Raw genomic sequence first — 22450 nt, forward strand, 5'->3', positions numbered from 1 at the left:
CCTCTCAAGTCAAATGTATGTCATGAAAACTTAAATCTAAATCATTTAATCTAATTTCAAGGTATATTACTCAAATAATTGAACTTAAAATCCATTCATGTCAAGTACTTTATTTAAAATGGAGCCTAGCTGATCCATGGGTTTGACCTGTTCAGTGTACAATTATAAGGGGCATTCAGGAAATTTAAATTGGAATGCGAAATTATATGCACATGCATCCTGGGAATCTGAGTAGGATTATTATTATATTTTTAATTCCAATGTCAAAGCCTTCTCAAATTTTATTTTTATGTTTTTTTTCCTGATAATTAAGTGATGCATAGATAACTCAGAAAAATTACATATGTATACAAGCAGCATGCCGAGGAGCCCGATCCAGACAAACAAGAAAATTAAAACCCAAAAAAAATCGAACAAAAAGCCTAAAAGAAAATTACAATTTTAATCCATATTGTCCAAAGTTTGGCCCAATCGGATATCAGTTAGTTCTCAAGCCCAATTCATAAACATAAAATTCCATCAACAAACTCATAAAAATTCTCTATACTGGTGGTGGTGGTTTGGCTATGGTGGATGCAATTGAGGAGATGGTGGTGATGGTGGTGGTGCATTTGGAAAGGTGAAGAAAGGGGTTTTTTTATTTATTTATTTTTTTTTGGGAAAAAAGAGTCAATATAGGAATTTGGAGTTTATTACTAGAAAAAGTGTTCCACTTGCGGAAGTAAATCTGAAAGCAAGTTTTATAGGCTTCTGAGTTTCCAAACACTCGTCATTATTGGCAAAGGACATTTTGAGCCTGGAAGCCCGTTTTAAGCCTAAAGAAAGCCCATCCAAACAGGCAATTTCCAACATAATATGTTCAAACCATTGCTCTTGAGTATACCAATTAATGAAACAAAATATATAAATGTTTAAAATTGGAAAGTACAACTTTGAATCCATAAAATATTAGGCAAAGAGAACTCTGAAACATTATTGATGATTGACTATATTCTACCTTGTTATAAATAAATAAATACTCTACTACGACTTGTATTTATATATGATAAAATTTCAGACTTTATTATCATCTACAACAACACACACACACAAAGTGTCTTACCCAAAATGGAAAAAATTATGATCATGAGTGTTGTTCAATCACATCTCATGTTTGTAATAACTAAGAAAGTTTACAATACTCTATAGGTATTTACAGGTGGTACCAAGTCCAATGCAGAGTTAAGAAAATTCTCAATTTGCCTTGATACACACAAAGATGGATGGTTTTAAGAAAAAAATATTATCGTTCATTAAATGGAATACAACATGTTCAATACCGTGGGTATTGTATAATTCCACGTAATAACTCCGAGGCTTCCATGTTATCTCTTTAGTATGATTTTTTTTTTAGCTCCTCATGATTTTAGTGTGCAATCTAGTTGCTCAAATTTCCAAACAAAAACAAAATTGTGATATCCAATATTTTTAAAAAAATTCAAACCGAATCGAAAGCTAAAATATATTCATACTAACTTTACATTCCCCTGTTGCTCCTTCAAATACTGTTTTGAATTACTAGGGAAAAAACAAAACAAAAATGCTTTATATATATATATATATCACCACTGATCAATCTGCTCTTCTTGCCATGAAATCCCATATCACTTTCGACCCTAGCTCACAACTTGTTTGCCAACAACTGGACCATCTCAACCTCCCCTTGCAACTGGATTGGTGTCCACTAATGCAGCACAACCCCACCACAGAGTTTCAATCTTAAACCTTTCTGACATGGGCCTAAGGTTTACTTATGTTAATTTCCTTTTGAGATTAGATTTACTTATGTTCTAAGCTGGTTTTCTATTGTATTTAATTTTCTTATGATTAAGAGTTTTCTTTTATTATAAATACAAATCACAGCTTACTGTCACACCCCGCTACCAAGAGGCTATGCCACGCAGGCGCCACGCAGACGCCCAGCAGACGATGACATGGAGCCTGCATGGATTGGAGCTTTCTAGACTTCTCTACACAAGTATGGAACTTTCCGGAATTCTCTAGATTAGTGTGGAGTTGTCTAGCCTTTTCTAGACTTGTCTAGAGTTGTATAGAATTCTCTAGAATTCTCTAGACTTGTCTTGTACATAGTAGATAGTTCTAGAGTTGTGTAGATATTTCTGGAGGATTCTAGACACTAAATCTAGGCCACACATTTGTACACATCTAGAATGTTCTTGTAAGGCCAAAGGCCTATAAATAGGAGGTGGGAGTTCATTTGCTCCTCACCAAGCAACCAAGTTGTAATCTCTCCTCTCAAGTAATACAAGTTCTATACATTCCCAAACTCTCTTGCTCACTTGCCTAACCTCTTCCTACACACCCAAGTAAGCAAAACACTTGTCTAGCCTTAGTCTTCACTAAGCTAGCACACTCGGGTAGGCTGACTTAGCGCTTCAAGGGGGCTTGAAAGTGTCTAAGGCCGCACGGGAGCTTGAAAAGGTTCAAGTCCGTGACAGTTGGTATCAGAGCTAAGGTTGTGAGGCGTCACACCTGGTGTGGAGGAAGCTATGGCGGAGCTATCAGACGTGACTGGCACCCAAGAGGAGACTCTACGTGGAAGGGAAACAAATCCCCCTCCAGGCGGAGTGAGGACGAGGGCTAGGTCGAAGGACATTATGGCGGGCTTAGAGGCACGTATGGCAAACATGGAGGGGTCCATAGCCAACGTGTTGGAGCAGCTTGAGGATGCTCACCAGCGCATGGATGGGCTGGAGTCGGAGGACGTTGAGGTCCAAAATGCTGTCAAAGGGTCACTCAATGCCCTAAGTGGTGACTTTCGGCAGGAGCTCCAAGCACTTCGAGAACTTATGTTGGGGGAGTTTGCCACCCTACGTGGCTATGTTGATCAGGAGCTTGGCACTTTCCGCGAGCAAGTGGAGGAAATGCGAGCGGACTGGACATTGTGCAAACGGGCGGTGGCGTCCGGCACAGCTACTACGGGGGTAGTAGCACCCCGGGTTGATATTCCCAAGCCTAAGTGCTATGGTGGGAACCGGGTAGCGAGGGAGTTGGAGAACTTCCTCTTCAGCATGGAGCAATACTTTGAGGCTACGGGCATGACCGATGAGACGATCAAGATACGCACGGCGACCCACTACCTCACCGACCATGCCATGCTATGGTGGAGGAAAAAGTATGGTGACATAGGCAAAGGTACGGTCTCTATTGATACTTGGGCTGATTTCACTAGGGAAATTAAGAAGCATTTCTATCCTGAGAATGCCGAGGATGAAGCTAGGGGCAGACTCCGAAGGCTAAAACAGGTTGGGTCGATTCGGGACTATGTGAAGGAATTCACTAACTTGACTCTTGAGATCCCGGATCTATCCGACAAGGACTCTCTTTTCTTCTTCATGGATGGATTGCAGTTGTGGGCTAAGACGGAGTTGAGGCGGCGCAACGTGCAAGACCTTGCCACAGCTATTGCAGAGGCGGAGTCCTTTATTGATTTCAGCTCCAAGAAGGAACCCTCGTCCAAGCCAAAAGACAAAGACAAGGACAAGGGGAGGTATGCCGGCAGAGGTGGGGGAGACAAGGGCGCTGCACCCCACAAGGATTGGTTCCGTAAGCCAGGTGGTGGTCATGGAGGCAAAGAGGGAAGGGAGAACAAGGAAGGAGCACCCAAGCCTAAGGGTTCTTGCTTCATATGTGATGGACCACATTGGATACGAGATTGCCCAAAGCGGAAGACCCTCAATGCCATGACGAGCCGTTATGAAGAGCAACAACAGGAGGAGGCGCAGATGGGTTCATTGCAAATCCTTAATACCATTAAGGCTAAAACTGAAGTCCCTAAGGCGGCGGCTAAAGGGCTAATGTTCGTGGAGGCGAGCATCAATGGGACACCCACACGTGCTTTGGTGGACACGGGTGCATCCCATAACTTTGTGAGCCTTGACGAGGCCAAGAGATTGGGCCTCAAGTATAGCAAAGAAGGGGGCTCCATGAAGGCAGTTAACTCGGCGGCAAAGGCCATACATGGCATGGCACACGGCGTCCAAGCATGCATTGGCGAGTGGGGTGGCCACATAGATCTATCGGTGGTACCCATGGACGACTTCAAATTAGTCCTGGGGTTGGATTTCTTAGACAAGGTGAGAGCCTTCCCCATCCCTTTTGCTAACACTATGTGTATTATGGAAGGCAACACAGCATGCATGGTGCCGGTGGAGCGAGGCGCCAAGTTGGAAGCCCAAGCTTTGTCAGCTATGCAATTCAAGAAGGGCTTCAAGAAGGGAGAGACTAGCTACCTTGCTACGTTACTGGAGACACCCGAAGATGAGCTAGTCCCTTCCCCACAAGAAGAGGTGCCTAAGGAGATACAAGCCGTGCTAGACGAGTACACGGACGTGATGCCTAAAGAGCTGCCCAAGAAGCTTCCACCTAGGAGGGAGGTGGATCATAAGATTGAGCTGGAACCGGGTTCTAAACCCCCTGCTTTGGTGCCCTACCGGATGGCACCCCCAGAGTTGGAGGAGTTGCGGAGGCAACTTAAGGAACTGTTAGATGCGGGCTATATTCGACCATCGAAGGCCCCATATGGCGCACCGGTGTTGTTCCAGAGGAAGAAGGACGGGTCCTTGCGCATGTGCATCGACTACCGGGCGCTCAACAAGGTGACTATCAAAAACAAGTACCCCATTCCTCTCATTGCCGATCTCTTTGATCAGCTTGGTGGAGCACGCTACTTCACTAAGCTTGACTTGCGCTCGGGGTACTACCAGGTGCGGATAGCGGACGGGGATGAGCCTAAGACTACGTGTGTAACGAGGTATGGCTCCTATGAGTTTCTTGTTATGCCGTTTGGCCTCACCAATGCACCTGCTACTTTTTGTACTTTGATGAACAAGCTCTTCCATCCCTACTTGGATCGCTTTGTGGTGGTGTACTTGGATGATATTGTTGTGTATAGCACCACTCTAGAGGAGCACGTGCAGCACTTGAGGGCGGTCTTCCAAGTCCTACGGGAGAACGACCTATATGTGAAGATGGAGAAATGCTCATTTGCCCAAGAGGAGGTGTTGTTCCTAGGGCATAAGATACGGGATGGCAAGCTGATGATGGATGAGGCAAAGGTGAGGGCCATTCAAGAGTGGGAGCCGCCCACTAAGGTGACAGAGCTACGCTCATTCCTTGGGCTTGTCAACTACTACCGCCGCTTTATCAAGGGTTACTCGGCGAGAGCAGCCCCATTGACAGACCTTCTCAAGAAGGCGCGTGCTTGGAGTTGGACAGAGTCGTGCCAGGGGGCATTTGATGACTTGAAGAGGGCAGTTACGGAGGAGCCGGTACTTAGCTTGCCCGACCACTCCAAGCCATATGAGGTGCACACGGATGCATCAGACTTCGCTATTGGGGGTGTGTTGATGCAGGAAGAACACCCCATAGCTTATGAGAGCCGCAAGCTTAATGACACTGAGCGGCGCTATACTGTGCAAGAGAAAGAAATGACGGCGGTCATCCATTGCCTACGTACTTGGAGGCACTACTTGCTCGGGGCACAATTTGTGATCAAGACGGATAATGTTGCCACCAGCTACTTCCAGACACAGAAGAAGCTTAGCCCCAAGCAAGCTCGTTGGCAGGACTTCCTAGCGGAGTTCACTTACCATTTCGAATATAAGCCGGGCAAGGCCAATGTTGTGGCGGACGCACTTAGTCGCAAGGCCGAGCTCGCAGCTATTAGTCGGCCCCAACACTCTCTTGTGGAGCGAATCAAAGAAGGGTTGCAGCATGACCCTCTAGCCAAAAGCCTTATTCAGCTAGCTAAGGAAGGGAAGACTCGGCGCTTTTGGCTAAGGGATGATTTACTTCTCACTACGGGGGACCGACTCTTTGTGCCCAGGTGGGGCAACTTGCGGAAGGAGCTAATACGGGAGTGCCACGACACCAAATGGGCTGGTCACCCAGGTATGCGGCGCACACTAGCACTCCTTGAAGATTCTTACTATTGGCCTCGGATGCGAGATGACGTGGAGACATATGTGAGGACTTGTCTTGTGTGCCAACAAGATAAGATTGAACAACAGCATCCTGCAGGCCTACTAGAGCCACTGCCTATTCCAGAGAGACCATGGGAGAGCGTCTCTATGGACTTCATCACTTGCTTACCCAAGTCAGAGGGTTGCGGGAGCATTATAGTGGTGGTAGATCGATTCAGCAAGTATGCCACCTTCATACCCGCACCAGCAGACTGCACAGCAGAGAGGGCAGCAGAGTTATTTGTCGACCATGTGGTCAAGCTTTGGGGAGTTCCGCAGAATATTGTCAGTGATAGAGACCCGCGTTTCACGGGTAGATTTTGGACGGGACTCTTCAAGAAGATGGGGACGGATCTTAACTTCTCTACGAGTTTCCACCCCCAATCAGATGGGCAGACAGAGCGCATCAACGCTCTCCTGGAGCTTTATTTGAGGCACTATGTGAGTGCTAATCAGCGAGATTGGGCCAAACTCCTTGGGGTGGCACAGTTTTCTTACAACTTGCAGCGGAGTGAGGCTACCAATCACAGTCCATTTGAGGTTGTCACCGGACGGCAGCCTATGACACCCAACGCCATTGCTTCAACTTGCGATGGTAAGAGTCCGGCGGCCTACAAATTTGCCAAGAGGTGGCATGAGCAGTCCGACTTGGCTAGGGCGTACCTTGACAAGGCGGCAAAGAAGATGAAGAAGTGGGCCGACACCAAGCGAAGGCGGGTGGAGTACATAGTGGGAGACCAAGTGATGGTTAAGCTACTACCCCAACAATTCAAGTCCTTCCGGAGCGTGCATAAGGGGCTAGTAAGGAGGTACGAGGGCCCGTTCCCCATCGTCAAGCGGGTGGGCAAGGTCTCCTACATGGTGGAGCTTCCACCCAAGTTGAAGATACATCCAGTCTTCCATGTCAGCATGCTCAAGCCTTATCATGAAGACACGGAAGACCTTACTCGGGGCATATCGCATAGGGCACCCACGGCCGTTGTCACATCCTTTGACAAGGAAGTTGATTGCATCCTTGCAGATCGTGTGATGAGCAGGAGAGGTGTGCCCAAATATACAGAGTATTTAGTGAAGTGGAAGAACCTGCCAGATAGCGAGGCGAGCTGGGAGCATGAGGATACACTATGGCAGTTCGCAGAGCATATCCAGCGGTTCAAGCAAGAAGACGCGACGAGGGCGTCGCGAGCTTAGGTGGGGGAGAATGTCACACCCCGCTACCAAGAGGCTATGCCACGCAGGCGCCACGCAGACGCCCAGCAGACGATGACATGGAGCCTGCATGGATTGGAGCTTTCTAGACTTCTCTACACAAGTATGGAACTTTCCGGAATTCTCTAGATTAGTGTGGAGTTGTCTAGCCTTTTCTAGACTTGTCTAGAGTTGTATAGAATTCTCTAGAATTCTCTAGACTTGTCTTGTACATAGTAGATAGTTCTAGAGTTGTGTAGATATTTCTGGAGGATTCTAGACACTAAATCTAGGCCACACATTTGTACACATCTAGAATGTTCTTGTAAGGCCAAAGGCCTATAAATAGGAGGTGGGAGTTCATTTGCTCCTCACCAAGCAACCAAGTTGTAATCTCTCCTCTCAAGTAATACAAGTTCTATACATTCCCAAACTCTCTTGCTCACTTGCCTAACCTCTTCCTACACACCCAAGTAAGCAAAACACTTGTCTAGCCTTAGTCTTCACTAAGCTAGCACACTCGGGTAGGCTGACTTAGCGCTTCAAGGGGGCTTGAAAGTGTCTAAGGCCGCACGGGAGCTTGAAAAGGTTCAAGTCCGTGACATTACGCTTATGTCAATGTATATGAAGCAAATACATTTATACTGTATTCTCATTTTGTTGATTAATATTGGAATTCTAAACTTAATAATCGCTAGTTTCTATCAAAGAACAAAGAGAGAGGACCCACAACCTTTAAGGTGATCGATCAGCTAGGTCGAGCTGTGTCGCCATTAATGAGTAAAAAGACCCGCTAGCTACTACATCAACAGTCACCCTGCATGAATTAATTCGTTAATTCGACTACAGCTGTATGAGATGCTGATCGAAGTATTGTGGGATCTACATATTAATCTGTAATGGCTTAATACAATTAATTGCCTATGAAAATAATGTTATATGATACTGTGTGTTTGAATCCCCATTCCTCCATCTTAATGCAACTGGAAAAACAATTTTAGAACCTTTAATTAGGCCTCTCCTCTCCTCTCCTCTCCATTGTTATGGAATCTCTTTACACTTGCTCCCTTGTTTCTTCTATTACATTTATATTGTTGGTGCACTACTACTCTCTCGTGACTTGCTTGGCTGTGAGTACTGCAACCAATATCACCACTGATCAATCGGCTCTTCTTGCCCTGAAATCCCATATCACTTACGACCCTCGCAACATCTTGGCCAACTGGACCAACTCAACCTCCCCTTGCAACTGGATTGGTGTCCATTGCAGCACTCGCCGCCACAGAGTTGCAGCCTTAAACCTTTCTTACATGGGCCTACGAGGCACCATCCCTCGACATTACAAACAATAGTTTCCATGGCGATATCCCTGAAGAGATAGGTCTGTTGAGTAGAGTTGAGGCTATCATTTTCCTTTTCAACCACGTTACAGGAAACCTTCCTAAAGATATCGGAAAGCTTGCTAGTCTGGAGTTTTTGGATCTGAGGTGGAACCGACTTTCGGGCTCCATACCTGCCTCCATCTTCAACATCTCCTCGCTGGAGAGTATTAGACTCAACCAAAATAGCCTATCGGGTAACCTTCCAACGGATATATGCTACCGTGTTCCAAAACTTTCCAGACTTGGAATGGCCAGTAACCACTTCCATGGCCAAATTCCTTCCACTTTATATAAATGCTCCCAACTTCAAATCTTGTCATTGTCAAATAACAAATTTAGTGGAGCAATACCAAGAGAGATCAGGAATTTAACCATTCTGAAAGAGTTATATCTTGGTGGAAACAACTTGAAAGGTATGTATGTCGATACTGCTTTTTTTTTCTTTTCTTTTTTTTCTTTTTTTTATCCCTTAATTACTATATCCATGCATATATGCAATGACTTCATCTTTTTTACACAGTGATTCTGATAAAAGTTTTTCATACCATGGAAATTTGGAAAATTGTGGTATACTTAGAGGAATAATTGTACGAGGATATATTCAAATTAATGCTTTAAAAGTCCATAATTTTATGGCTTCCCAGAAAGGTGAACAATATATATAAGTGAATATAATTTACATTTTTTACTTTGAAAGTCCATCTGAGGCCGGACAAAGTGATTATGTGTAGAGAGGATGATTTTTGAACGGAATTGTAAAAGGCAATGAAGCAGAGGAGGGTCTTAAAAATAGACATGACAGTACCTCATCTTGTGTTTCATTGCAGTCTTTTAGTAATTGTGTTCCAGTTTAGTTGGCCTCAAGTTACATGCTATGTTGGAAAACAGCTTTGTTTTGAATGGAAAACCTAGAATATTTTCTAACGGTTTAATCTTATTATTACTCCGTATATGCTTGAAATAGAGATTTGCTGGTAATTTTGTATTCATGTGTAGGTAAAATTCCACAAGAGTTGGGAAATTTTCATATTCTGGAGGTGCTAGCAACTGATGGTGCTGGCCTCACTGGTACCGTCCCATCTTCTGTCTTTAACATTTCTTCTTTGAAAAGGCTTTATCTGGATAGGAATAAATTAACTGGTACTCTGCCGCGGGGTATGAGCTGGCAACTTCCTATTACATCTTATATATAATAGTTTGACTGGTACGTATATATCCTCTTCATTATCTATTTTTTATATGTTTGATTTTCAGAATTGGCACAGAGTCCTTGTTGAAATAACAAGCATTTCTAATTTTCTTTAGGTTGTATTTGGCTGCATGAAATTGGAGCTTTGAAATTAGAATTAGTGTAATTGGAGAAATTTTCTGTTTATTTTTATGACCAGCTTTCTTTTAATTCCACAAATTCCAATTCCAAGACTACCATTTCATGCAACTAAACATACCTTAAAGTGTATATATATTCCCAATGGATGGGAGCTTAGTAGAACATGCTGTCATAAACTTCACATTTTTAATTGCAGGTGCAATACCACAAGAGATTGAAAATCTTTCCGATCTGGAGAGTTTAAAATTAAGTTTGAATAGCTTAGAAGGTCCAATTCCGGAAAAATTATTCAACATATCAAAACTAAGAATCATTGCATCAGCGGCCAATTATCATCTTTGAGGCAAACTTCCATTGATTATTAGGTTAGCCAATCTTGAAGAATTATCCCTCCCTCTATCTCAAATGCTTCCAAACTCATTCGTTTAGACCTTTCCTCTAACAACTTCAACCATTTCATTCCCAACTCACTTGGTAAATTGGAACTGCTCGAATTTCTAAACCTAGCAGGAAACAATTTCATGAGCGAATCTTCGAACCAAGAATTGGGAATTATTACTGCCTTGACAAATTGCAAGCGTTTAAGAATATTGTGGATGGAAAGAAATCCTCTGAATGACATCCTTCCGGTATCCATTGGGAATTTGTCCAATTTGCTGCAAGATATTCGGGCGGGTGATTGTGAAATTAAGGGCAACATTCCTAACCATATTGGTAACTTGACCAATTTGTTTTTCTTACATCTACATGGCAATGGCTTCACTGGATCTATTCCAACCACAATAAATAAGTTGCCAAGGCTTCAAATTTTAGATCTTGCATATAACAGGATACAAGGTCCCATTCCAAATGGTCTCTGCCATTTAAAGAACTTGGCTTCATTGGATCTGAGTGAAAATGAACTTGTTGGTCCAATTCCAACTTGCTTAGGGGATGTTACATTTCTGAGAAAACTCTTTCTGGGCGCCAACAAATTAACCTCCACAATACCCATAAATCTATTTAGCCTCAAAAGATATCTTGAAATTGAACTTGTCCTCAAATTCTTTGAGGGGCTCTCTTCCCTCAAACATTGGAAGTCTAAAGGCCGCAATACAAATAGATTTATCACAAAATAAATTTTCAGGGGATATCCCTAGCACAATTGGAGGTCTACAGAGCTTAATCAGTTTTTCTTTGGCACATAATAGACTACAAGGACCTATTCCCGAGACATTTGGAAACTTGATAAGCTTGGAATTCTTGGATCTGTCTTACAACAATCTCTCAGGTGTAATTCCCATGTAAATACTTACACTTACATATATATATTTTCCCATCTCTCCACTTTTGTGGCCTCTTTAAGTAATACATTGCTTAAATAAATTAGAACTTCCATATAAAGATAATGGCTCAAGAAAAAAGAAATGGCAAATCATAATTTTTTTTTAAAAAAAAAATTTATTTTTGTCACTGACAAAAAATTCACATGCATTATTCAAAACACAACTATTTTGATTCTTTGAAGAGTCGAATTCATATTATTCATTTTGAGTAAACGGTAAAGGACATACCATTGGGCACAAGTTCTGCTTTCAAGTTTTTCATTGGAATTTTTATTTTTGGTTTTAAATAAGATGTAGAGCCTAATATTCTGTACACTTTAGCCAACTTCGCAGATTACGGAATTCCACTTCTTATGTTAACCCTACTAGTTGGGTATTTATTCATCCTGAGAAATCCTGCAACCTTTACCTTAGCTTAAGTGAACTATCTGTGTGTCATTGTGTTATATATATATATATTTCCCTGTTTAATTTCCCAACAATCCCAACTGTTTGGTGTGAAGTCGGTTAGAAAAGGCCCGCGAAATCACTTGTATCATATCCGTTTGTTTCTTTCTAAATACATAAACATATACAGCACCCTCTCATGGAGTTTCCTAAAAACTCACACACTTATGTTTTGTTCTAAGAAAGAATATATTACCAGTATTTGGTAAAGAAGAGACAAGAAATAAAAAATAATAGGATAGATGAGTATTTTTTTTCCTTTACAAAAATTTCTTCAACCTTTAACCAAAAAAAAAAAAAATTTCTTCGACCCGCAGCTCAAACGCATCAAAGAGCTAGTGTCTTATCTTGTTGCGTTCTTTCTGTTTCTTCTGCATATTCAATGAAATGTTCTGCAGATCATACTAATCTATTTTTAAAATTTCGTTTCGGAAAAATATAAACCTACCCTACCCTCGATAAGATTGATTAGATTTTATTATCAAAGATAGTGGTTCAACAGGTAAGAATAATCCTATTATAACTGGAGGAGGTCAAAAGGATTAAATCATATCGATTTCGCACAAGCGGAAGATAAGATCAACCATCGATATCGACGGAACTATTTTGATTCCAATCGACAGTCATAAATAGGACATCAAGCCATTAAAGAAGGTACGACGTAAAAATTATTATTAACCCTGTCTTCTTTTTAAACCTCAGTTCTCCTCTCTTCTTTGCAGAAAAAGGGAATCATATCGGGCTGCGCAAATTTCGGCCTCAACAATTACAACTTTGTTTTCTTTCCAATCTAGGATTTTGTATTCAAATGTTAGACTGAAGAATATTTTTTTCAATCTTGTTTATGGAGTTCAGAATCCGTAGATTGGCTGTGGATTTGTTTAGATTTTATGGGGATTCGACAAAGAAAGTTAAATAATAAACAGAACACACAAATTTATGTAAATAAATAAATAAATAAATAACTATATGTTTTTTACTAGTTTAAGTTGGGGCCATTATATTTGACACGCCACGTTGAGTAGGTAAGAGTAGGGTTTTTATTTTTTGGGGGCGGGGGGAAATGGCAATACTCTTTTCTTTTCTCCAAATAGGGGCGAAAGAGGAGTGATGTTTGCTACAAATCAATTTCTTTTTTCGCACAAACGTAAAAGGAAGCAAGATAGGCTGTGGTGCAAAACAATTTCAGTGAACATTTCATCTATAAAACAAGTTAAAAAGTCACTAAACCTTCAAAGTTACATTGAAGACATTCAGCAAACAAAAGAATGATACGGAGTAAATACATAATTAATCACAATCACATTTCCCAGAAGCCATTTCGTGCCCTTTTTCAGTTCCTACACGTACTTGCATGCACCTTTGCCTGTAATCAAACACAAGAAGCACGCAACAACGATCTTAATAATTTGTACATTCTATTCAAATTTGTGCAATCAATCATAAATTCATGCAATTTTACTAATTAGAATTGTCGTCTTACTTGGGTCAACGTTGATGACAATACCACTGCCAGAGAACCCACAATCTTTTTGACCAGTTGATTGATAGAGTGCGTTCATTGCATATGATGCGTGAGAGAAGGCATTAGCAGGGTCGAAGCATGGTCCGCCGGCTTGAATGGGCTTGCAGTCTACCTTGCCGCAGGCATAGTCTATGTTCCACTGCAACCTCTGAGCATCTGTTCCCGGTTTCGGCACACACCATGTCTTTCCAGCTGCTCCAGGTGCTTGTTTACGGTTCCTTGGGTTCCTCGGGCTCTGGTTCCCCGGGTTCCTCGGTTTTCTCGGGTTCCTAGGGTTTCTTGGAGTCCTACCAGCTGGTGGTTTTGTTTCCGGTGCTGGATTAACCGGTGCAGCCTATACATGCAATGAGAAAGTAAATAAATAATTAATATTCAAACAATTTGATCTACCCAAATTTTTGAAAACACAACTGTTAATCTAGCTCTCTAACAGAGACCACATGATCAATCTCATGGTCCAACAACATAAACAAACCTCTGGCAGATGCCAAATATATTTAAATAGCAGAGACCACATGATTTATCTCATGGTCCAACAACATAAACAATCTTTAACAATGCAAGTTGATGGGTAAAATTCCATATAGCTTACCAGAACAAAATGAAAAACATAAAATGTTTTTATGTTTTCAATTCTGTGTAGTATAAAAAGGAAAATGAAGCATCATATATAAATTTCTTATCCTGATACCCGTGACATAAGTTTTTAACGGCTCTAATAAATTTCATCATACTTTATTAAACATATGAATATAAAAGCTGCCCGTGAAATGGACCAACCATAAATACCAATTGCTGTGAGGCACCGACGTCAATCACACTTGCCAGCCATCAATTCAAACAAAAGATAAATGATCAGACAGTGTGGGATCATGTGGTCTTAGCCAATTATAAGTTATCGCACAATAAAAAGTTAAATATATCCTTGACACATTTAGGTTGTGATTGGCCAGACCACATAATCCGGAACTATCAACGGATTCAATATCCCATTTTACTATGTTTAGATTGTGATTGGTCAAAAGGACCACATAATCCCGAACTATCTACTAATTCAATGTCCCATTTTACTATATTGAAGGGCTAGAAAAAAAAAAAAAAAAAAATTAGGCCCTCCATTTGGACTCACATCTTTGTTTACTTTATGAATGCTATTAGAACATGTAATGAAAATTTTCTCATTTTGTTTTGGCTCAGATCATGTAACGAACTTAATAAAGACCTAAAAATATATGTTACCTTTCGCGTACCCATAACTCCAATGTCGTATACCGAGCTGAAATCTGGCCGGAACAACCCGAAATTCCTCTCGGAAATAGAGCCTGGTTTCTGGTTCTCGTTGAACAAAGCGAAAAGGTAAGTCTCAAAATTCCGTTTGGGCATCAACGGCGTCCCTTGACCGGAGCTAGCCTTCTGCAAAATATTCAGATTGTGCTGCCTGGCATTCTCAGGGGTGTTTTGGGTCAACCAGGGCTCACCCGCCGACGGCCACCCGGTCTCTCCCACCACAATCTCCACATCTCCATATCCAATGCTCTTCATGGCCGAGTGAACTGAATCCAACAACTGATCATACATGTTGGTGTAGGTTAGCCCCGTGCCGGGGTCACGAACGCCGGAGTTTTGCTTGAAGAGGACGTAGTTGGCCTTCTCCGGGCTGTAACCGAAATACGGGTAGGGATTAATCATAAACCCTGACTTGGTTTTACGCAAAAACTCAAGCATGGGTGCCATAATGGATTTCTCGACGTCGGGAAGGAAGCGGGAAGCGCTGGGGATCGGGGTGGGAACGAGCATGCCAAGAGAATGAGGGGTTGAGATCTTAACATCCTTCATTCCGGCTTGCAGGAGAGCTTGGCTCAGGGTTTGCATGGCGGGAACGAGGCTGTTTTTCATGTTAGCGTCGCCCCAGTGGAGGACTTCACTGCCAACCAAGATGTAGTTGATTTTGGTCGCCGGATAGAATGGTTTAACCTTGGTGTCGATCCACTGGCGAGCTCCGGCGATGTTGGTGAGCCCGGGGATGTCGCCGTTGGGGACGGTGATGGAGACGGAGATGCCGGAGTTGGCGAATGCCCTGATAATGTCGGGGTTGGCGTCGAAGAGCTTGACGGCGTCTATGTTGGTCTTGTCCTTGATGAATTGAGCCACCTGGGCCGGCGGTGGGAGGTTGTCGGCGAGGGTGCCATAGTTGACGCCGATGGAGTGGACGGCGGCAAAACACTGGATTACAAGAGTAGTAATGAGGAAGATAAGACTGTATGGAGATTTCCTCGCAGACACCTCCATTTTCAGGCCTTGGTTTGAGATTGGGAGATGAGATTTGAGATCAAGAGTGTATATATATAGGGATGGGTTTGAGATAGAGCAAACTAATTGGGAAAGAATTGGATGGTTTTGTTTGTCTTTCCTAAACCGAGGAGAGAGAGAGGAGAGAGAAAATGTGTGTTTGCTAAAATTTAAGAGAGAGAGAGAGATGAAAGAGATGAAGAGGTGCCTCAACCTCAAGGATGTGGAGTGGTGATGAAATTCCGGGATTTTTCTTTCCCTGGTCAAAAGAAACATGTCCCACTTTTTCTTTTGCTTTTAAAAATAAAGCTGGTTCATATTTTGTTGTCGGACAGCTGGGGAATCTGTTTGGGTAGGGAGAAAATATATTACTATAATATCACGTGGCCACGCAAAGACAGAACACTGTTTTCCAGTCATAATTTTAAAAAAGCAGAGAACGAAACCGCGTAAGGGAAAAGCAAAAGGAGACACGACAGAATGAGTGGGCTCCACAAACGTCAGATTCAAGATTTGAACGATCAATTTAGATCAAATAACCTTTAGTCAAATAGTCAACAGCACTACCAATCAAAACTCCATATTTAATATAATATGCTCATGTCACGGGAAAGGATAAAAATATTTATGACAACATCTGGAATAGACCTGACTCCTGAGTAAGTTAGTAGACCTTTATTGAGATTTTACTCCTGAGTAAGGCAATAAGTTATACAAGAATCAAGGAAAATTCCTTAATGAAATTTACGGACTACGTTTGAGAGTATGCATCGTGAATTTAAAATTAAGAAATATTTAATTCAAATATTGAATTAAAATTTTTAGTATCAAGGAAAATTCCTTAATAAAATTTATGGACTACGTTTGAGAGTATGCATCGTGAATTTAAAATTAAAAAAAATTTAATTCAAATATTGAATTAAAATTTTTATAATTTTAAAACGAAGTAATCTAATTTAATTATTCCAAACAAAACATAAAAGTGTTTTTAACTTAGAAATGTATGATTTGGCCCCATGTTATAATGAAAGTTCCAGCATGCTCGTAAACAAATTCACATTCCTTTATTTCAAAATAATTATTCATCTTTTTATTTTAAAATGCCCGAAGTACAAGTCTCATTTTTAAAATAGATATATTACTTTTTATAACATTCCTAAATTATAATATTTACTTTATTAAACACTGCAGAGTACTTTTTGTGTTTTAATAAAAATAAATGTAAAATTTCACTCTTATTTACCAAAACACCCAGAGTAGCTTTTATAATGACATGGATATGTTTAGTGACTAGTTGCGCGTCAAAGCCCTTTTGGTGTAAATTGATGTAATTCCTAACGCAATGTCCGTAAGTATTTTATTGTAAGCATATGGTCCAATGACGTAACTATGCTGCTTGGCGGACTTGTACCACCTTTGAAAAGGTGTTTCACATGGAAATTATGTAACTAAAGCCATGATCATCCAATTTGGCGCTTGTAAATATAAGAAGTGTGCATGATTTTGATACTCTAAAATAATAAATGGTGTTACGAGGACTTAATACAGACTCTGAAATATTTTAGGTGAACAAAATATTTTGGTCAAATGAAGTGAACAAGACCGTTGGTACAAGACCGAGGCAAAAGTTCGTTGTCTGCTTAATATATATTACAGTTTTGAGCACGTGTAAATGGCTGAACTGTTGATGGAAATGTTCCAACTACTACCAGAAAATGTGGTCAAACAAGGTTTACTAGGTTTAATAGCTAGCTAGCTTTTAACCGTAGCTAGTAAATACAGCAACTCATTGCTAATCATAGTGTGTGTGAGCAGTAACTTTTAGGCCCACAAACAAATGAGCTGAGTAGACCTCAAATTTGGGTTGTTCGAGGTCAACTCGTCAGCTCAATAGAAGAATTCGGAGTCGACTCAGTAACTCGGACGAGCTTGGATATATATCAAAATCGTCTTCATCTTCGTTCTGAATTTAAATCTCACCTAATGATCCATCGTCTAGTTCGTACTCATACAACTCATGGCACACATTATTTCATTGGAAACAAATTTGTGTGTGTGTGTGTGTGTGTGTGTGTGTGTGAGAGAGAGAGAGAGATCTAACCTTGCAGTTGCAAGTGGACTGTAGCAGAGGGTCGCCGTGAGAAAGGGTTGCGGCACGGCTTTCCAGTGGAAATGGGCGGTTCGTTAGTCTGCGGTGGAGAGGGTTGAGCGACTGTACTTTTCCTTGGGTTCTTTATTTCTTACTTATTAATCTATTTAATTAATCTAATGACTGAAACGGATTTGTATTCAATGGGGACAACCCTAGTGTCCAACCCGTTGTCAAGTTGGGTTTAAGTGGGGTATTGTCTAATTATTTGAATTTAACTTATATTATTTTTCTCTTTTTGGAAAAAAAAAAAAAAAACATCAATTCTCACCTGTCCTATTCAATGTTGCCGCGCCATTACCGGCTATATTTGCTCACCATTTCATCCCTTGTTCATGCCAACGTCTGTTAGTCTTTTATAAAAAATTCAGATTGTATTGAATTTTGGGATAGGATTCCATTAAGGGGATGAATTGATTTTGCTAGACTTAGGGTTAGAGTTTGACTATGGGACTGAATTGGTGGCCGGAATAATTGTGGGTTGGTATCTACACGTATGTATTTTAAATTCACGATGCATACTCTCAAACATAGTCCATAAATTTCATTAGGGAATTTTCCTTAATTCAAATATTGAATTAAAATTTTTAGTACCAAGGAAAATTCCTTAATGAAATTTATGGACTAGAGTATGCATCGTGAATTTAAAATTAAAAAAAATTTAATTCAAATATTGAATTAAAATTTTTATAATTTTAAAACGAAGTAATCTAATTTAATTATTCCAAACAAAACATAAAAGTGTTTTTAACTTAGAAATGTATGATTTGGCCCCATGTTATAATGAAAGTTCCAGCATGCTCGTAAACAAATTCACATTCCTTTATTTTAAAATAATTATTCATCTTTTTATTTTAAAATGCCCGAAATACAAGTCTCATTTTTAAAATAGATATATTACTTTTTATAACATTCCTAAATTATAATATTTACTTTATTAAACACTGCAGAGTACTTTTTGTGTTTTAATAAAAATAAATGTAAAATTTCACTCTTATTTACCAAAACACCCAGAGTAGCTTTTATAATGGCATGGATATGTTTAGTGACTAGTTGCGCGTCAAAGCCCTTTTGGTGTAAATTGATGTAATTCCTAACGCAATGTCCGTAAGTATTTTATTGTAAGCATATGGTCCAATGACGTAACTATGCTGCTTGGCGGACTTGTACCACCTTTGAAAAGGTGTTTCACATGGAAATTATGTAACTAAAGCCATGATCATCCAATTTGGCGCTTGTAAATATAAGAAGTGTGCATGATTTTGATACTCTAAAATAATAAATGGTGTTACGAGGACTTAATACAGACTCTGAAATATTTTAGGTGAACAAAATATTTTGGTCAAATGAAGTGAACAAGACCGTTGGTACAAGACCGAGGCAAAAGTTCGTTGACTGTTTAATATATATTACAGTTTTGAGCACGTGTAAATGGCTGAACTGTTGATGGAAATGTTCCAACTACTACCAGAAAATGTGGTCAAACAAGGTTTACTAGGTTTAATAGCTAGCTAGCTTTTAACCTTAGCTAGTAAATACAGCAACTCATTGCTAATCATAGTGTGTGTGAGCAGTAACTTTTAGGCCCACAAACAAATGAGCTGAGTAGACCTCAAATTTGGGTTGTTCGAGTTCAACTCGTCAGCTCAATAGAAGAATTCGGAGTCGACTCAGTAACTCGGACGAGCTTGGATATATATCAAAATCGTCTTCATCTTCGTTCTGAATTTAAATCTCACCTAATGATCCATCGTCTAGTTCGTACTCATACAACTCATGGCACACATTATTTCATTGGAAACAAATTTGTGTGTGTGTGTGTGAGAGTGAGAGAGAGAGAGAGAGAGAGAGGGAGAGAGATCTAACCTTGCAGTTGCAAGTGGACTGTAGCAGAGGGTCGCCGTGAGAAAGGGTTGCGGCACGGCTTTCCAGTGGAAATGGGCGGTTCGTTAGTCTGCGGTGGAGAGGGTTGAGCGACTGTACTTTTCCTTGGGTTCTTTATTTCTTACTTATTAATCTATTTAATTAATCTAATGACTGAAACGGATTTGTATTCAATGGGGACAACCCTAGTGTCCAACCCGTTGTCAAGTTGGGTTTAAGTGGGGTATTGTCTAATTATTTGAATTTAACTCATATTATTTTTCTCTTTTTGGAAAAAAAAAAAACCCATCAATTCTCACCTGTCCTATTCAATGTTGCCGCGCCATTACCGGCTATATTTGCTCACCATTTCATCCCTTGTTCATGCCAACGTCTGTTAGTCTTTTATAAAAAATTCAGATTGTATTGAATTTTGGGATAGGATTCCATTAAGGGGATGAATTGATTTTGCTAGACTTAGGGTTAGAGTTTGACCATGGGACTGAATTGGTGGCCGGAATAATTGTGGGTTGGTATCTACACGTATGTAGATACATGTTTGGTAAATAAATAATTAATGGAAGGTCGTTACAATAGGTTGGTAATGGTGAGAGAGAAGCAAAGATTGTGACGTGTTGTGGAAAAACAAAGAGGCGGGGTCAGTGATGATTGTGATGGTGTTGTGCAAAATTCAACATAATTTGAATTATTGAATTAGCGTTGAAAAGGCTAGAAAAAATTCAACATAATTTGAATTATTGAATTAGCATTGAAAAGGCTAGAAAAAATATTCGGCAATGCCACGAGTTAAAAAACAAATCTCATCACAATAGGTTAAATTCTGAACTCCAATAATTGAACAATATTCAACTTAAATTTAACTTTTATTTTGAATCAACTCTTTTAAATTTATTAAGTCACGTCACATAAAAGTGTTGTTTGATAACTTGAGGTAAACTGCAAAAAAATCTCCCAACTATAAGTCAATAGCACAAGAGTTCCCTAATTAAAAAGTATCCCCCAAACTATTAAAATGTTGCACTTGAGGACAACAGGTGAGATCTCTAGTACCGGAAATAGAAGATTACAAATCCACCTGTGGTGAAATGGCACCGTTTTGCTGCTAATGTGTAAACCAAAATATGAAGAACCAATGAGAATTGGACAACTCGTAATCTTATCAAAAAAACAACACCTACACCCACCTCATTTTAGTACACCACCCGCTGCCCGTTCGATGCTTCCTCCAGGAACAGAGACATAGCACAGGTAGCAGAGGACGACGACGACCACCTCCTCACCTCACCGCACTCCATTCAACTTCCTCGACTCCTCCTTCACCATCCACGCGCACGCTGCCCATTAGATTGCTTCGTTTCTCACATCAAACAACTGGAATCTTATCGAATTCTCGATTTGCTGAAACCCTGAAGTTTGAAACCCAATCGCCGTGAGACTGAACCCTAAACGAAGGTGAAGACATTCTCCACAACCAATTCTCATTCTCATCTCAGACCAAACCCTAAGCTTTCGTTTCGTATCAAATTACCAATATTTCTCTCAATTTCTGCCATTTAAAGTTAGAAAGCTATCTATCTTTTATAAACAACAAGTTGCCAGTCTTCCATCTAGAAAGGAAAGGAGCTGATCGATGCTGATGTAGCAATTTAGCATTCAACATAAAGAAATGACCGTTTACACCTACTAGTGTTCAATATCATAGACTGTAGCCGGTCAACCCTAATAGCATATCCAAGGTTTGGTCAAATGAGTCAAATGTCTATCCAAATCAAGATCAGCATCCACCACCATTTATATTTTCATTTTGGTGGTCTCAATTACGACAAAATTACGGCAACAACGCTCGCCATTGTTGGCGATCACCAAGCAACCCCAAGAGCGATCACCGCCGCGTTGATTCTTACTGTCACCATCGGAATGTATCTCCGTCATCGGATCTATTGGTTGTTCTTATGATTTGTTCGTTGAATGAAGCTGCTGGCCAGTTTTGGGTGTTGGAGTGGGTTTTAAATCGGGTCAAGACAATTCTATTTAAATGGGCAATAAGGTTATTCTTGGCATTTAAAATTTATGCTTAGGTCATGTGATGTCACACACTACTTTCAGGTTGATGATAATTCACCGACGGAACTGGGGTATGTGCAAAAAAAGAAAATAGATTAGGGGTTAAGTGTAAAAATTTCAGGGATTTTTTGCACTTTACTATAACTTCAATAGATTAAGCGTTATTTACTTTAAATGAGTAAAATATTAAGTAACGAAAATATGCTGAAAGTTAAAAATATAAAAATATATTTAATTTTTCATAAATATTTAGAATTTTAAAGGATGACTGATGGGCTATTTGGGCCTGTACTTATTCATGCAATTATGCGAGTTCGGCCCAACTCATGTTTGATGTTGAAAAAAATAAAACACTTTTATATTTGATAGGCTGGTCCTTCATTCATTGAGTTCAAATTAAGCTGGTTTATTTAATGAATGAGCCCTAATTAAACTTTCAATGAACCGAACTCTAACGGTTCATGAACAACTCAGACAACATACTCAAACTAATCCAAATCTAGTCAAGACCCCCAATACAAGCAACAAATACTTCAATTAAGACTAAAGCCTATGTAAAGAATGATGAAAATCTCATCTCATCCTATCTAAAATTTTCTGTCTAAACCGAAGCTCGGCCGGAATCGGATACCTGCAGGAACAAGAACCTTCCACCCTCATCCTGGAGAAAAATGTTGATTCTTTCCCCCCAATACATGATGTAAATGCCCCGCTGCACACTATGGCACACCCTTAAAAACTAACTTCCTAAGAGGTGTATGGACTTTTCATCAAGACCCATCCCTAAAGAATTTCCAACCGGACAATGTTTAATATAAAAGCGAGGCAATTTTCATATCACAAA

At 40.3% G+C, this 22450-nt stretch overlaps 1 protein-coding gene and 1 long non-coding RNA gene across 3 annotated transcripts; one reads left to right on the forward strand and one right to left on the reverse strand.

Moving 5' to 3' along the window:
* Nucleotides 1–8099: 8099 nt before the first annotated feature.
* LOC132312050 (uncharacterized) lies at nt 8100–12728 on the forward strand. Of its 2 annotated transcripts, none has more exons than XR_009483163.1 (3): nt 8100–9006; nt 9590–12349; nt 12418–12728. It is a non-coding gene; the product is annotated as an uncharacterized LOC132312050 (long non-coding RNA). The 2 variants fall into 2 exon arrangements; XR_009483162.1 differs by lacking the exon at nt 12418–12728 and having other exon boundaries at nt 8104–9006; nt 9590–9797; nt 10120–12349.
* A 150-nt stretch (nt 12729–12878) lies between these two features.
* On the reverse strand, nt 12879–15728 carry LOC132312049 (glucan endo-1,3-beta-glucosidase-like). Its single transcript, XM_059810268.1, has 3 exons — nt 14460–15728; nt 13179–13554; nt 12879–13061 (listed from the first exon to the last, which is right to left on the reverse strand). The coding sequence occupies exons 1-3, from the start codon at nt 15507–15509 to the stop codon at nt 13036–13038; spliced, it is 1452 nt and encodes a 483-aa protein (XP_059666251.1). The 5' UTR covers nt 15510–15728; the 3' UTR covers nt 12879–13035.
* Between the last annotated feature and the right edge of the window lie 6722 nt (nt 15729–22450).

Source organism: Cornus florida, unplaced genomic scaffold (assembly GCF_030987335.1).
Source record: "Cornus florida cultivar Cherokee Brave unplaced genomic scaffold, ASM3098733v1 CherokeeBrave_3.0.0_Hap2_Chr06, whole genome shotgun sequence".
Lineage (NCBI taxonomy): Eukaryota > Viridiplantae > Streptophyta > Magnoliopsida > Cornales > Cornaceae > Cornus > Cornus florida.